The 17,303-nt window shown below is 43.9% G+C and overlaps 1 protein-coding gene across 1 annotated transcript in view; it reads left to right on the plus strand.

The window, feature by feature from the left end:
• The window catches only part of LOC142950103 (protein sidekick-1-like), a 138,640-nt gene that overhangs the window by 22,718 nt on the left and 98,619 nt on the right, over window positions 1-17,303 (plus strand). Inside the window, exon 7 of the mRNA XM_076092002.1 lies at window positions 14,187-14,320. Within this exon, the coding sequence (XP_075948117.1) occupies window positions 14,187-14,320 (134 nt within the window). The remainder of the gene's footprint in view (window positions 1-14,186; window positions 14,321-17,303) is intronic.

A 17,303-nucleotide genomic window follows, 5' to 3' on the forward strand; every position in this document is an offset into this window, starting at 1 on the left:
AAGTTGACTATTTAAAGGCAGCCCATCCTACAGAACTACGGGGCTGGAGGAGCGCTGAGGCAGGAAGCAACACGAGCTGGCAGCTCAGAGACATAATGAGGTGGATGCTGCAAGAGCTGGCACACCCATTGACGGGCAAATGAAGTATTTCGCTACTTCGCAGCCATATGCACGATTTTCATTCTAGAGTGCTGCAGGGGTGACTCCTCAAACCTGGAAATGAGTTAGCATTTTTGCACTTCAGGTTCCCTGGTCTTGAAGTCAATGGGTTTAATGAATGGGTTTTCAGTTAGATGCCTGAAATAAGGTCTGTGGTTTACACAAGCCTAAGAGATTTGAGCTTTTGTTCTACGATATAAAATCAGTAAATATATCCCTTGCGAATTTTGAAGCTTTAACATGGCTTAAAAAAAGGTAACAAGTTGTTTGTTGTTTGCTAACAAGTGGCTAAATAAGACCAGTAAACATCATCAAGCCGACTAGTCCGCCTTCAGCGCCCTTCCTGCCTCGTCGTTAATATACTTGCGCTTATGCGCCCAGCAGTAGCTTTTTACTTATGGCAGATGCCATCGCACTTCAAAGGTCATAAACGTAGTGTTCATCTGAGTTTATCTTGCTCAACAAAAAGTGTCTGTATCATAAACTTGTGTTTGACACAGGAGCTTATTTTCTGCAATGATTCAAAATCCAATGGAGAACCAGTGCGATGCTTACTTCCAAAAACACGTCATCCCAGCAGCATTCTATTGACTTATAACTGTGGAGTATCTTAATTACTCAAAATACAAGGTGACTCAAAATGAGTTTTGAGTCACCTTATTACTAACTATAACTTATTTTTACCTACTCAAGTGCTTTAGGAAGTCTACAAAGATGACATCTCGTCACAGTGCAGACATGAACACGTACAAATAGCTGTTAATAAGCAACGGCTGTGATTTCATTTTAAGACCGGGTGTAAACTGAGCTCTGACTCCTTCACACGTACAACTCATTTATTCCTTCACTCTTATGTTTGTGTTTCCCTCAGTGTGTGTGAGCCTGCAGGATCTGTGTTTAGTGATTCTCTGTTAATCTATTTCCGTCTGCCAGAGAGCAGCTGCTTCTGTCTGAACTGATCACTCAAAGACGGACAGAAAACTGAGAGTGAGAGAAGTGTGTGTAAGTGTGATTGTGTGTGTCTCTGTGTGTGTGTGATCGTGCTGATGATGATTAATTCTCTGGATGTATATCTTTGAAAGGTGCGGTGTCTTTTGTCTGATCCACTACTTCCCCTCGTTGTCCACCTCTCTTCACTTCTTCTTCTCTCTGCTTGTGACTCCCTGCCTATATCCTATATCATCTCAGGGATCATTATACCCCCATTAAAGTCTGAACCAACACACTCCCACCTGCCAGCTTGTGTGTGTGCATGCGGGTGTGCGTGAGCATGTCCTCTGTCTGAAGTCGTTAAATATTCTAAAGACAGAGACCTCTTTTAATTATTCACTAATCACACTTTTAATTACCTGCCACACACACATCCATCACGGACCAGACTGTACACACATGCACACACTCGTACCACTTGCACACATCTTTCATTGGGAAGAGTTCTTAACCTATCGACCAAAAGTAGAGCGGGAAAGCATCGGCGAGAATGCGTAAGAGAGAGAGAGAGAGAGAGGGGGAGACTACACAGTGCAGTGAGGAAGAGCTGCTTGAAAGGAGGGGATAGAAGACACCATGAAACAACAGACTGTATACAGGAAGTGGACATAGTCGTGGTGACGTCACCCATTGGTTTGTGGAGCGCGGTTTGGAAGCCACGTGTTCCGCATTTTGGCCATCGCCATCCTGGACTGTAGCCGTCGTCCTCTTGGCTTTTTGCAACCAGTAAACAAAAAGAGATGTTTGTGATATTTGGGCGGCGGAGGAGTGACGCCGTGGTAGAGACGCATTATACGGCTTTGGTAGCGACCTGTCAATCACAAGATAGCCACGCCCTAAAAGCATACCCGGCTTTATGGTCTGTTTTACTCCACATGGGACCATGATTTATCAAATGTTTTCAATGTTCACTGAGGTGATGATGAATCAAGTGAGAAGTAGTTTCATCCAGAGGAGTCGCCCTCCTGCTGGCCATTTGAAAGAATGCACGTTCAAGGCACTTCCTCGTTGGCTTCACTTCTCAGAACTGGAGGTTGCCGCCTGGTTGCATCACACGGGAGAGTTGCAGGGGATTTTATTGGGGTCACCAGATCAGTTTGTTGAATTTCTTCCACTGAATTTCTTCCATTCTATATCTGCAGTAAACCCTCGAGCCGCCTTTGGGTCGTACTGGTTTGTCATCTTTAAAAGAGTAGGCCCCCAGAAAAAAGGTTTGGGAAACGCTGATCTAAGTCCATGTTAGTTCGCCATCCTCCACACTACAGACACATCTCTGCGTCTCCTAAGCTAAACATCCCCAGGATATCCAGACAGAAGCAACAGAATGCTGATCGACTGGTTAATATCAGAGCCACAAGATGACACCCTGAAGATCAGAGAGCTGGATCAATAAGCAGAAGGTCACGGGTTTCTTTTCTCTCACAGACAAATAAAGGGCGGATTTTTAGCGCTTCCGGCTCTCGGGAAATTACACTCTCGCTTTCTGTGCTCTAACCTCTCCGCTCATGTATTCACGTGGGAGTTTTGTGTTTATGACTCGGGGCCGTGTGTCAAGAAGTAAATGTGTTCACAGTGTTTAAGGGGGTGACCCAATGTCCTCGGCTTTTAGCTCAAACGCCATCCATCCTTATCGAAGAAAACTCTCAGTATTTAGTGTGAGGTCACGCTACAGGTGTCCTATCTATCATTTTCACCTCAGCTCACCAGATAATTACATTGTACCACAACCATTACACAAGCACTCACACACATGTCACAGACACGTTCATCTATCTGTAAGCAAACGGTACGTAGCTGCTCCTGAACCAGCATCCACACAATGACGTCAGCTGTCCGTCTTGCTCGGCTCCAAACAAACCTGCTTTCACCGAAGTGGGTGGCGTTGCAGCTGAGGTTGTGTTTATGCAGAGCAGTTGGCACACTGCAATTGTGGTACCTTTTTAGCATAAAATTGAGCAAGAGCAAAGAGCAATTGCAGTCTCGGTTGATGGAGGGGCATACACGGACCTCTCGAGAATCATAACAACAACAACAAAAAGACGAGTATGTTTAAATGCATCAAAAGAAGAGTCGATACTGGGCGGTTCTCACCAAATTGCATGCCATACATACACATACATGCTGGCCTATATTTGCCAAAGTGTCCTCAGCCTTTTTGTGTTTGCCCACTTTCAAGTGAACAGACGCAGCCGTTTCTGTCAAACTGTACGGCTTTGTGGAACGAACAGGTCGGTGTGTGCGTGTGATGCATTCACTGACAACGTAGCTGCGGGCTTTGTGCACGTTGGAAAATCTATGAGAGCAAGTGTGTGTGGTTAGGTTTGTTAGAAAATAATGTAGATTAAAATGTTTTCACCTGTAGGCGGAATCATTTTTATTTTGGCATTGTATTGATTTCCTATCACCGCGGTGACAAGTGTATCAGTTAAAAGCCCTTGTTTTACAGGAGATGCTGCCAGTGTTCGGCTGTGTGGGTGCTGATAATAGAGCAGGAACATTGTGCTTGTTTACTCCACACTGTTAGCACTGACCTTTAAACCTACAGGAAGAAATTTGTCTACATTTGAATAGCAATATGTTTTTATAGGTTAACAGTGTGACCCTGTGCACACACATTTGGATCTACATTTATTCACTTTTTTTTGCATCAATTACTACGTTTACATGCACACTAGTACTCCACTATTGTTCAAAATGTTGCATTATTCTGAGTTTGATACAGGTAATGCCAACAACATATTGCTTTTGTTCCCAATGTTGCATTTCCCGATATTTTTCGGGTTATAGGAGCATTCTTTGGAAGAAGCCTCTTCTTTTCAAGAAATCAGTTGAGGGAATGAAAGAGGGAGGCTGTGCGCGCACTGTCCAACAAGTCCGCCACAAAAGATCCTATTTTGACGCAAAGAAGCACGTTAATCAAAGTAAACAAACAGGAATATTAGTGGAATCATCATTTTCATTAGCCTCGGAAACAGCTGAGAAGGAATATTGTCCTTTTGAGAATAAGGGCAATAAAACATTATCTGCATGTAAACATAGTCAAGTACCTTGGTTTTTCAGAAATTAAATGAACCAAATTAGCAAATTAGCACTCCCAGCTGATCTTTTTTTTATATATGAATTGGCATCTTAATTGAATTACCAGAAAATGTACCAATATATGAAACCTGAGGCTACCGCTAAACTCACATGGCTCACTTTTCCCCCCTGCAGCATACATCCAACCATGTTACCCTGAATCAAAAACATTTAAGACCAACTGTGCATCAGCACTGACAAACCACGAAAGGACTTCGAAAAGGACTGCTTCACCGTCGGCTGCAGACACCTCCACAGAGCGAATCTCGGAGGTTCGGAACTGTGAAAGCAGAACACCAAACCACGCGCTTTTTATTTCAGGCTCAAACAGTCGCAAGAACCAGAATTAGAAAATGACGGCTTATTTTCAAGTGTGAAGATTACCGGCTCTCTGTTCAGCTGGTCTTCTTCAGCTGAGCAGCTGGGAGAGACGGTGTTTGAGCACGAGGTGTGTTTCTCCAGCTGAGCGAGAGCGAACGGGAGCGTGTGAGACGGGAAGACAGCGAGAGAAGTCACCGCTAGTTGTGTGGTTAATTGGAGGCAGACATAATTACTGCTAATTAGGATAATAGCCATTCGTCTAGAGATCCATCCACCTAATGGGACTACAGCAGTCACTCAGCTGCACACACACACACACACACACACACACACACAGGCACACTGTTACCATTCATCGAGACGCCTTGTTAAAAGAAGGTGGCCTAATTTAATGCACGACCTGTTGCGACTGATATTTGCACCATGAAAAGCAAATGTTCTCCCGTGTGCATTTACGTGAATGAGCGCCTGTTTGACACAGACGGACGTAAAGCAGAGGTAGACAGGAGGTGAGTCACGGAGCTCCTGTAGCTGAACAAACAGCGAGTGGAGAAAGAAAAAAAGAAAAGTCTCCCTTCTGTGTTTACACTGCATCTTGCCTCATCCCTCTCTCCCCTCCTCCCTTCCTGTCTCCCCCTCACCCTTGCCCCGCTTTGCTTTCCTTTCCTGTACCGTTGCCTCCCCGCTTCTCTCTGCCTGTCCCCCGGTACACGGCCAGGGGACATTAAACAAACGTGGGCCTGTCCAGCAGTCCTCTTTAACTCTGTTGCTCTCACTCTCTCTCTCACACACACACACACACACACACATACACACCAATTACTTCTGGACTGCAGGCTGAGTATGCACAAGCATACTGGACTATGTGTGCGCAGGCATGCACTTCCTCTCCCTGTGTGTGTGTGTGTGTGTGTGTGTGTTTTATGGAGGACATATTGGCAGTGGCAACTGGCCAAGCCGCTGAGCGAGCACAGGAAAGTCTCCCTTTCTGTGTCCGTTTGACCGTTTGAAGGAACTGTAAAGGTGATTGAGGAAGCAAGACTGTGATTTAGGCAGTGCGTTAATTACAAGTCACAGAGCTGCAGAGTGTGTAGGGCAGAAGGTAGGGAAATGTTTTCTGACTCAGTGAAAGGGCAGTTAAAATCTCTCTCAAACACATTACTGTTCATTACTGTTGTAACCTCTACCATCTTTCTTTCTCCTTCTTTTTCTCCCTCTTTCACCCTCTCTTTATTGGTCTCATGTGCAGTCACATATGCAGGCTGTATTTCTCTGAGTGGGGGAAATCATTAAGAGTCACCATGCAGGACTACGACATTAACAGAGAATAACTTGAGGTTTGGTTTAATACGGTGAGGACAATTAATAAAGCGCGGACAGAAACCGAAATACAATTTTGACACGAGAGTGATCCCAAAAGTACGAAGCCCTCCTATTTTCACTTAAGTGAATTAAAGTGAACTTTTGAAATGTGAATTATGCAAGTTTACGTCGTTTTCGACGATTGCAAAAAAAAAAAAAAACCTCAAGTGAGCGTAAAAAAAAAAGGCCGGCCAAGCGGTTTGCCTTCAATTTTCCCGCTTGTCAAAACAAAAAGGCCTCTATTATGTGCAAATTTGCAAGAGCAGGTTGACTCCTTTAAAAGTCTTGTTTTGTCTGACCAATAGTCCAAAAAACATCACCAAAAAGCGGGACCCAGAGTGTCTATACTTGAAAAAACTGAAGTGAAATGATGAGATTATCAAAATAGTCGCCCTTAAATCTTTTTTCCATTTGTTTCAGAGATTGGGTGTAATGTGGACGTGTCCACATCATGGAGGCCACGCAGTGTGTGTGTGTGTGTGTGTGTGGCCTCCAGGACGTTGCGTGTGGTTCTGATTGTGCCGCTGTGGATGTGCCCGACGGTTGCCTTTAATGAACATGAATGTTTCCCTGTTATCATTTTAATGTAGTCCGAAATGTTTTGGCTTGATTTAAATTGAGATAGACACAATCCAGGCCTTCTAAATAGTTGATGCACATTTTATGCATCAGCAGTCTGCCTCCATTATTTCCTCTCATTTGGTTCAGCTCCAACAGGCTTATTATAGCGACGTGGAGCTGTGTTGTGGATGCTTTTGTTTCCTCCCTTTTTGTTGATTACCAGATGAAAGGGTTCTCACAATTGTTTTTTTGCTGTTGTTTTAAGTGACACTTTTTTTTTTAGTTTTAAGTGATTCTTTTAGAAGAAGTTTGGAACAAGAAGCACACTTAATGGATCTTGCAGCAGGAATGCCAATGACATTGAGTGGAGGCACGCTGTTATGCCGCCCTGCAGAGCATGTCTGAGGTGCATAATACCGCATCAGGGCTCAAATTATAAATGAAGTCAGACTTTTTACCTTCTGAAACACATACATGTTAGGTATGTCAACATACTATTGTTAAACTGAGGAGGAGTTCTAGTTTGTATAGTGTTTAGCAGCTGATCATCAGGACAGGTTTCAATAATCTGTCTTGGGGGAGGGGCTACCCTTTACTTTGCACTAGAATCAGGCTCTGCTGACATTACTGCCCTTTTCAGTGCTGCTGTGGAGGAAGAGAAAAACATACTTAGTAGAATAAGACTTAAGAACAACCATCACTGTTGAAGCTGCAACAATGACATCATAGTTTGACCCAACTTGATTCAGCTTTTAGGCCCTTCGCTCACATTTGTAGCAATCAGAATCTTAAAGAAATGGGGGTTTTTTTGGAAGATCATTTTTTTTGAGGCGTTGCATTTTGACGGAGCGAGAGGATTAAAGAAAGTTCAGCAAATGTACTGTAAAACAAATCTTCAACCCCAGGCTGTGTTAACAATAGCTTAATTTAAACTATGCATGGAAAATCACTCACTGTCAAGCTGCTGGCAGCAGAATGTCAAGAGCGGCATTGGTCCAGTTCTCAGTCTTAACTCAGTCAGACTGTTTAATCCCATTACAAAAACACATCTATCATATTTTCCATAACTACACGAAACTGTTGTAGGAAATTGTCAAAGTTAGGTTCTCTTCATTGATTTGATTCTCTGTTCACCACCAGGACCGGTTGTCTCTTGTCCTCACTCTGTACTGTTGGATTACCTCATATCATCCCAGACCTCCAGCTTCTGCTTGAGCCCAATTAACCCCCGAAAGCATCACAACAGGAGCTGGTTGTCAGGTGTTCGCCATCAGCCTCTAAAAGATTACATTTCATTGAAATGGTTTTCACCGGCAGCTCAACTATCACTGAATTGCAATTCTTTTTTTCTTTTTTTTATGCCTCTGAGTTGGCAATAGCTGTGGCTTGCGGCAATTATGTTTTCCGATTGTCCGCCCCATTCTTGTGAACGTGATATCTCAGGAACACCTTGAGGGTATTTCTTCAAATTTAGCACAAACAAGGATTAAAGGATAATTCATTGTTATTATGCAAGACAGGGTTGAACAACGAAATGCGGCTGTAGCTCATTTGCTACTCAAGAAAAACACGATAAAAGAAAAAAGCAACAACAGTTGGACATTCCTGAAGTGCATTTGTTTTTAATTTGCATCAGGAGGACTGTAAACAACAAGCAAAACATTTCTCTGGGCAGATAATACGGCTGGCATCTTAACACTAAAACTTCAATATCAGGGAAACGTTGTCCATCAACTCAACACAGACTCCGCCTCCTCTTGTCTCACCAGAGACCTGCGCTCCGTTAGGTGCAGCTTGATCCAGGATGCCACGATGGAGCCATTCTCCATTTTTGTGTTCAAAGGTTCAGCTCACTGTGACCTCACAACTCTCCCGCTCTCCTGAACATATTTCAGGAATGCCTTGAGGGAGTTTCATTACATCATGGCATTTTGGTGGTCAAAGGTCACTGTGACCATAACTCAAGAGTTCATACGCTAATTATGACAATTTCACACAAATGTCTTCTAGGATCCAATGATGATGTGATGAAATAAACTGCAACTTGACTGATTAGTGGAGGCATAAAGCAGGAGGCAGTTATTCTAGTATGTTTTATTATTTTACGTAATAAGAATTGCAATTTGTGAAGGCCGACTTGCACAATAAACCTCAGAGAGTCCAGTGAGATTACAAGAAGTCTATATTGGGTTTTTATCTGAATTGAAATGAAACGAGCCACCGATGAATTTCCATCCCCATTAAAGGTCTGAAAATCAATAGAATTAAAAGAACAAAAAAACACAACACTTTCACTAAAAAGGATGGCTTGTTATGGTAATGCTTATACAGCAGTTATTGCTTTTCTTAATGTCAGCTTTTGTTTGCAGTTGTGCAGGCAATGTAGACCAAGCCAAACAAAAAGCTATCATAACACATGTTGATGAATATGCTACAGAAGCGGTCCCCCTCCTCTCCGCGTTCACAACAATGCACTCTCTGCAGCACCGTTTTATAGTTACCAATTACTTTGGGATAGAGGACACCACACCACAACTCAAGCTGACAGGCAATTTTGAGAACAGGAGAGCTTAAAAATTTGAATACCTCAACCCGGTTGCTTTAACAAAATCCTTTAGATGAAGCAGGTTTTAAACATATCCACACACACACACACACACACACACATAATGTAACACTGCGTACATTAACGATCAATCAGTCCAACAGAGAATGTATTCACGCGTCCACTGACTTAAACTCACAAGCAAACATCCGGTTGAAACGGCCGCAGGGAACGGTGAATGCTCCCAACTGTGCGAGTACCCGAGTGAGAGCGTCGCTGCATGTGTGCAGTGTAACGTGCGGGTGGCTGGCTGCCACTTGCTTTGGAGCCCCAGCTGCCAAATAGCAAGCTGTCTGGACCTGGTGTACAGTGGAGTATCCCTCCTCCTGCCCCGCTGTCTGTATGTCAGACGCAGTGAGGGTTAAGAAGGTGGCTCGCTGCCTATCGGAGATAGAGAGGGAGGGCAGACAGGGCCGAGATGGTGGGCTCTGTTTGGCAGGCGAGACGGTCCCCAAACCTGACACACACACACACACACTCTTACGCACTTAGATGTAAAAACACTCTCATACAGGCACGGACTCTCTCACTCATCCTTTGGCCTGTAACATGTTTGTGCTAATTAGCTCTTGGCACACTTGTATTTGTGTGTGTGTGTGTGTGTGTATGTTTGTGCGTCTGTGTTCAGCAGTCAGCCTTGCAGTGCGGACACCCCGAGAGTGTTTATTAAATGAGTCTTGGGGCCAAACACTTAATGAAAGACCAATCTGGCTTTGGCGCTTTGGTTCACAAGAGGAGGAGAGGTAAGACAGGACAGTTGTATGGAGTCGGGGGGGGGGGGGGGGGGGGGGGGATGTGAGGGGGTAATGTGAGGGAGAATGGAGAATGGGATATAAGAGAAAGAGGCTGTTTTTTAATATAGGAGCTGGGATGAGGGATACAGGGAGTAGTGGGAATAGGATGCAGTTGATTACTGTATTTTAATTTCCCTCTTCTGCCTGGGGATGAACTGTCACACCCACACACATAAGCATGCAGAGTCATGCACTGTTTTACAATTGAGTGTGTCTTTAATTAAAAGAGCCAGAACATTTTTGTCCCATTTAATTAAGTGTAGAACTAAAAGAGAGCAAAAAGTCTCATGTTGAGTTTATGTTATATTAAATCTCAACTACATTGCAATTCAGTCTGATATGCACACTTATTTATATGCCGGTGTGTGTGTGTGTCTGACTATATTGTACCTCTTGTGATGAGAATGTATAACCACCCTCCAGCTACTCCGAACACATTTTTATTTTTGGAGGGGAAATCTACGTTAACGTAGGTCCCTTTAATCTCAAATGTCTTATTGGCATATTTCATTTCTTTCCCTCTGTGTTGCTTTTCGGATATGAAAGTTCCATTTTGAAGATTTATGGGAAATTACGCTTTAGACCTCCCAGTATGGAACAAATGGAAGCGTGAAGCCAATCGCTGTAGCCATCAGCCACCATCCTCACAAGTAATTTTACGTGTAAATAGTACGTGTGAATCGTATGTAAATGAGGGAAAAACTACACGAACAAAGAGTTTTAACTCAACGAATGTTCAGACGTTAATATGCTATCTTAATTGGTCTGACTGCATTCTCAGAACCGCCCACTGAGCTCCTCTGTCTTTGACTGTTAATAACCTCCCAGGCTCCCTCCTTCCTCAGACACTATAGGCAAGTGGAAGCGTGCCTTCTCTGCCTATTAATCAGCGCGTGTGCCGGATAAAACAGTTGTGATAAAAAGGGCCGGTCAGTGCAGTTAATGAGCTCAACGGCCAGAAATTGCATTATAGACCTCGGTGAGGATGCAGCATCTATCCTCACTGGTGGAAGAAGTCGGAGGGAGCAGGAGAGCGGTTCGGTTAAAGCCTCTATTTCAGGCAGAGATGCGGTCGAGTGCGCACACACACATACATGCACACACGAAGCAACATACACTCACAAGAATAGACAGTGTCAGTGTTGGTGTTGAGTCTCTGGCTCTTATGGACGCTCTCCTGGGAAATCATACTGAATAAAATTAGACCTGAAGAATTCTGTCTGTACACGAGTGTGTGTGTGTGTGTGTGTGTGTGTGTGTGTGTGTGTGTGTGTGTGTGTGTGTGTGTGTGTGTGTGTGTGTGTGTGTGTGTGTGTGTGTGTGTGTGTGTGTGTGTCAAACAGGCCCCACGTTATCTCCTCTCCTCGATCGATATGCAGTTCAATCAGTCCTATATTTGTGTGCTGCTCATACAAACACCTCCATGTTTAAGGGACTATCAGGATCTCATGTTCTGCACGTGCATCGACGTAATCATCTCCAAGCTGTGGATGACGGGAGATCATATTGGTTGGGCTCAATTTGGATGTGCCCGCACGCCGCTTACGGCGCTGCAGCAACACCTAAATGGAGTGCAGGCGGCATATGAGGTGGCAGTCGCCAAATCTCTTATCATCTGATAATCATACAGCAGCAGGTAGTCAAGATGCTGTGCTAAACTTTAATTAAATATTTTGCTTTAAAGTGTTGGCAAAGACGGCAAGGGGCCTTTTTCTATTTCAAGTTCTTTATTGTCATATGCACAACAATTACAGCGAAGCTGTCGTTGGCAATGAAAGTCTTGGATCCCAGACTCCTTCCAACAGTGCTCATTAGATACGTATTTATAAAAAAAAGAAGGGAAAATCACATCAAAGTAAAAGCAAAATGGAAAATCTAATATAAAAGTGCAAGTTTATATATACTGCTCAAATATAAACATACATAAAATACAAGTAAAGTTATATATATTTATGGTATACAGTATTACAAATGAATCCACTGAATATAATCAATTATAGTACATGTGTATGCATAAGGAGAAGTGATACATATACAGAGAGGTGTAAAACAGTAATTAAAGTATATAGAAGTAAAGTGACAGTATCATGGTACGGTGTCATAGTGACTCATAGTCTGTAGTCTGAAGCTGTCCCTGATCCTGGCGGTGCGGACCGTCTGCTAGACAGCAGCCGGCTGAACAGTTTGAGTCCGGGATCATTGAAGTTCCTGGACACTGTTGCAGAGTGTCCTGGAGTGCATGATGAGCCTCCTCAGACTGCAGACATCATGGGGATGGAGTCTGTGTGGTGATCTGCTGACTCTCTCCCCTGTAGCGGCCCCATTGATGATGATGGTGATGATGGTGATGGTCTGTCTCTTCCTGTAGTCCACAATGCCGCTGTGATGGAGGTTGTTGGCACCAAGATGTCAGGGCTCTGACCTCCTCTCCGTAGACCGTGTCATCGCCCTCAGTGATTATTGATTGGGTGATTGATGGATGCTGATCCATGCTCTATGAACAGCATTTTCACATACGTTGTTCCTCTGGTCCAGGTGGGAGCGGGCAGCGTTGCGGATCGGGTGATAGCGTTGATCAATGAATTGAAGTGGGTCCGGTAAGTCAGGGAGGAGATGAAGGATTAGACTAACCGCTCAAAGTGCTTCGTGATGATGGAGGTGAGTGCGACTGGGTGGTAGTTGTTCAGGCAGAGGGCTTTGGTCTTTTTGGCGACAGGGACAATGGTGGTGACGACAGACTGGATCAGTGAGAGGTCTAAAATGTCTGTGAAAACATCTTCCAGTTGATCCGCACACGCCATGAGAGCTCAGACAGGGATGCCATCAGGTCCAGCCGCCTTGCGTGGGTTAACCCTTTTAAAACATCTGCACACATCTGCCCTGGATATTACTAGCTGGGGAGCTGGTCTCAAAGCATGCATAGAACGTGTGCAGTTCCTCTGGGAGAGATGCAGACATTAGTCTGTGATGGTTCTCGGTCCAGCACTCGATTCTGGTGTTGGAGCCCTGCCAGTTAGACTCAACTTTGTCCCTTTATTGTTTCTTCGCACTGCTAATAGCCCTGTGGAGCGCATACCTGGATCTCCTTTAGTCATGACTCAGCTTTTTATTGGTACACGTGGTATGGAGTCAATTCAGATCGGGATAAGTGGCATGTGCTGCAATGAATTATAATGGAGTGGAAACCACGCCCAACTGGCACTCTGCCGATCCGGTTTTGGAGAGCACACATCGCTGCCAATTCAGCACTGCGAAAAAACAATGCTCACAGACAAACAGCCTTACAGAAGCATACACATGCAGATATTTCTGTTTAAAACGACGTCTTTCCAAATCACAGCACACGCCTTTTTCTGTGTGTTTTCTTCTTTTGCTTTTTATTTACGTAACCCCAATTTACAAGTTTGTGTTGCAGAGCTTTACAATCTTAACACAGCATACATAATGTAGCTGTGTTGCTGGGGCACAGAATCAGACTCCATAAGAATAAGAGACTATCATCTCACTTGAATATCCTTTATTCTCCCTTTGGTCATATTGATTTTATTTCAGTGTCAGCTCTCAGGTTAGAATATTGGGAGATTTACATTCACTGACATGCTGGAAACACAAGTAGCATCACTAAAAACATCAACCCGCGCTTCCTGCCTGGCGGCATCCGTTCCCAGGCACGCAAGTTCAAACGCATGAAAATCTGAGCTCAACGAATATATTTTTTACCTTCCTCGACTCCCTCCCACTATCCTCACCCACACCGCCTCCCCCCGAAATCAACTCTTGCTATAATGCTCCCCTGAAAAAGCAACACAGCAACACGCAGTATGTTTGCAAGTGATTGTTTCTTACCTCCGTGCGAGAGCAGTGTTGCACCTTGTGTGTTTGTGGTTGTGTGTGTGTGTGTGTGTGTGTACATTGCATGTTTGTGCTGTATTGATTGCTGCGGGTACGTGGGGAAATGAGGATGGATCAGTGTAAAGAAGGGAAGAACAGAAGACAATACACAAACAACGAGAACGGAAAGAGACACAAAATGAGCCACATATCAATCTGAGACAGGAGGAGAGATTTGTTTAAGCTCTCTGAATCCTCTTTCCTTTCTAATGAATGTATTCAATGCCCCCCCCCCCTCCCCCCTTATGAATTCTAAATGATCCATGCGCCAAATACTCTCCTCTTATCAGAGTCTTAGTTTGAGCAGTGTTGTTGTTATCTGAGACGGAGCAACGGAGGAGGCACGTTTTGCTTTCGGTTGATGTTATTGAGTTTCCTAATTCCCCTCTCTCTCTATCTGTGTGTTTTTTGTTTGTGCCCTACAGTGCAATCACTTTGGACAATCAGCTGGTCGTCTTGGCAACCACGGCGGCAGACGCCGGACGCTACCACGTCGAGGCGGTGAACGAGATGACGGGAGAGAATGTGACGAGTCCCGCCATCTACCTGAGCATCTCAGGTAAAGTGACATTCCGACTGGTTCCAAAAGGTTCGGGTTTAAGATCCAAATGGAATGAACTCGGTGTTCAATCAGTAAGTGAAACCAGGCAGCAGATTTAAATCTCACTAAGGAGCTTAGTTTATTCCATAATCAAATTTGACTGATTGTGGATTAGAAGATTATCAGAGCCTTTGAGAATTCGCTACTTCCTCATTATTTGACTTTGTTTCACCTTTTTCAGGCCTTTGGGAAGCTTGATTGGGTTCTCTGTGTCATCACTAGGTTTGGGATTTGTTAGCATTTCATCCAGTTTGATGAGAAAAACAAAACACACTGAAACTCAAAGATTCAGTGGAAATCTGCACCACTTGTTGGTTTAGAAGGAGGTTTGAGTGGCGGCGTGATTACTGTTGACAACCCGTAGATACAAATGAGACGAGCAGCAGAGGATGTGAATGTTGATCAAAAACCACATCTGACACATTAGAAAAACTCACAGGCTTTTTTTTTTTGTTGAGAAGCTTATATTATTGACATCCTATGATTGGGACACGACGCAGAAAGAGAAAGAAGACTAAATACTCATGCAGCCTTACAAAGTAAAACTGTCCAGTCATGATCGTAGACTGATGTTAAGTGGTGTTACGAGTCAATGTCCTAGTTTTTGTAACCCACGACTGACTTTGACTGAGAACAAACACCGGCCTGGTGAGCTTTATTGCGGCCATACCTTCTTGACATTTCAGCTTAGGCTACGGGCTATTTGTTTTTGCCGGTCCACCTTAAAGGTCAGCCCACCTTAAGTGAGCCTGGAGCGTTGTTGTCGCTAGCTTCCAGGCTAACCCCTGTCCCTCTAATAAGCAGGTGGCAACCAAGACATGCACACTTGGCTTGGGTCTTGAGGAGTTGTTGTGTTTTATTGTTTATTACAGCCCAGATTTAGATGTTGATCAAGATGCTGCTGGCTAGTTGCTGGTGACCACAGACTCTTCATCATCAGTGCCTGTTGATGTGTGTTTTTATGTGAAGTCATGCTCGCTCCCTTTTTAAATTAGAAAGATCCTGAACGAATGAATCGTTTTGGGTGAGTGAATGTTGGTGAATGGCGTTCATTCTTTCTTCATTTAGAAAGAAACCGGCTGCACTCGCAGGAGCTGATAAGTTCTGTGACTTTTTTCTTTTTTGCCTCCCTCTTCTGTGTCCCTGCCTCTGTCACAGCCTTTATCGCTGAATCACTTTATGTCCTTCTCTCTGTAACGCTTCTCCTTGGAGGCCAGAGGATAGACTATACTGTCTAACAGTCCTTCAGCCCAAGTGTTCGCTACGGTTAAATGAGAGGAGGAGGAGAGAGGGAGCACTCTGTCCCTTGTGGCTGTATAGAGTTTTAATTAGATTCTCTTTACAGGGTTGTATCCTTTGGCATCCTTTGTCACAAATACACACACACACACACACACACAATCGCATAAATATACGCACAGTACCTTGTTACAGCTGTCAGAGGGGAGTACTCCCCTGGGCGTCTTTTAGGAATTGTAAGGCTATAGTTAGGCTTCACTGATCAGTCTTCGGTCATAAACGTCTGCGTGTGTGTGTGTGTGTGTGTGTGTGTTTCTTTTTATCCGTGTGTTTTTTCTACAATAAACATTTCTTGGGTAAATATCCTTTGCTATAAAGCAGCATGTTTGCTTGAGTTATTTGTTATCGAGATTGGAGACGGAAGAGAGGAAAGAGGGATGAAATAAAAACTGGCGGACAAGTGAAAGAGTCACAAGGATGCGAGGAGCAAAGACAAAAACAAACAAACAAGGAAACACATTTCTTCTTGCTTTATTTTCCCTCCTCCACATTAGCCCTCCATTGGTCGGTTGGTTGGTTTTGGAAATGGAGATGTTACAGATGTGATTTGTTTGGAACGTTGGATCATTTTACATGTGTCCGCCACGTAGCAAACCACACTGATACCCTGCAAGATGACAATGCAAACAGTAAATCATGACCTGATAGAAAAGATGCCTGTATTGAGTGTGCACACTGAGCAGCAGACTGGGCCTATTAACCTATGACGGATAGAGACCAGCCGAGGTTTGACAGCAGGAAGTTTGAGTGGAACCAGGTTAACTGACCTCCAACACAACAAACGTGTGAATAAACTCATGCAAATTGTGTTTTTTGTTCATCTGCACTTCCTCTCTCTCTCTCTCTCTCTCTCTCTCTCTCTCTCTCTCTCTCTCTCTCTTTTACATTTCCTGTCCTATCTCTGTCTCCTTCCATTTCCCGTCTCCCCTCTTTTCACTTTTCCGTTCCATTAAGCAGGATCTGAAGACGGAAGTTCATAGCTGTCTGTCAAATTTTCTATTTCTAAAAATGTTGTCTTTCTTTTCAGAAATTCGCCGGAATAAATGAGATACCTATTTCCTATTCTTCCCCTTTCTTACTTTGATTTGAGCGTTGTGCTCTACAGAGAGGAACAAGAGAAAGAGGATTGGTAGAGAAAGAGACAGAAAATGAAGAATTAATGAAGTGAGTCACGGATGTAGACTGAGAATATGACCAGCAACTTGTTCTTTTGGAGACTGCTGGCGGAGAAAGCTCTTTTGTCTCTGTGCATACAAGCACGGGGCATTAACACTTAAGATGCGGTCACTTTTCTAAGACCTGCTTGTAACGTTTGTGCCCTGTGAAGATTGACGCTGAAAATCTTTTGGCTAATCCACAAAGTGCGTAAGAGCCGAGGAAAGTAGGTGCACAGCTTGACAGATCCATTATCTGCATGTCGCTGACCACTATCCTGTAAGTGTGGCCTGGACTGCTGAAAAACAATAAACAAAAAGCACCGACTGTCATCCGTGGTGGAGCTGGAACAGCCACAATTGATAGCAGCTCAACAGCTTGGTGAGAGGTCACACACTGCAATCACTGGAAGAACAGCCCGCCTCTGAAATAAACAGCTACTGGAGCTATTTTTATTTTTATTTTTTATCACCGCCGACAACATATG

This window comes from Anarhichas minor, unplaced genomic scaffold (assembly GCF_050575085.1).
Source record: "Anarhichas minor isolate MPS153535 unplaced genomic scaffold, ASM5057508v1 ptg000014l, whole genome shotgun sequence".
Taxonomy (NCBI): Eukaryota; Metazoa; Chordata; class Actinopteri; order Perciformes; family Anarhichadidae; genus Anarhichas; species Anarhichas minor.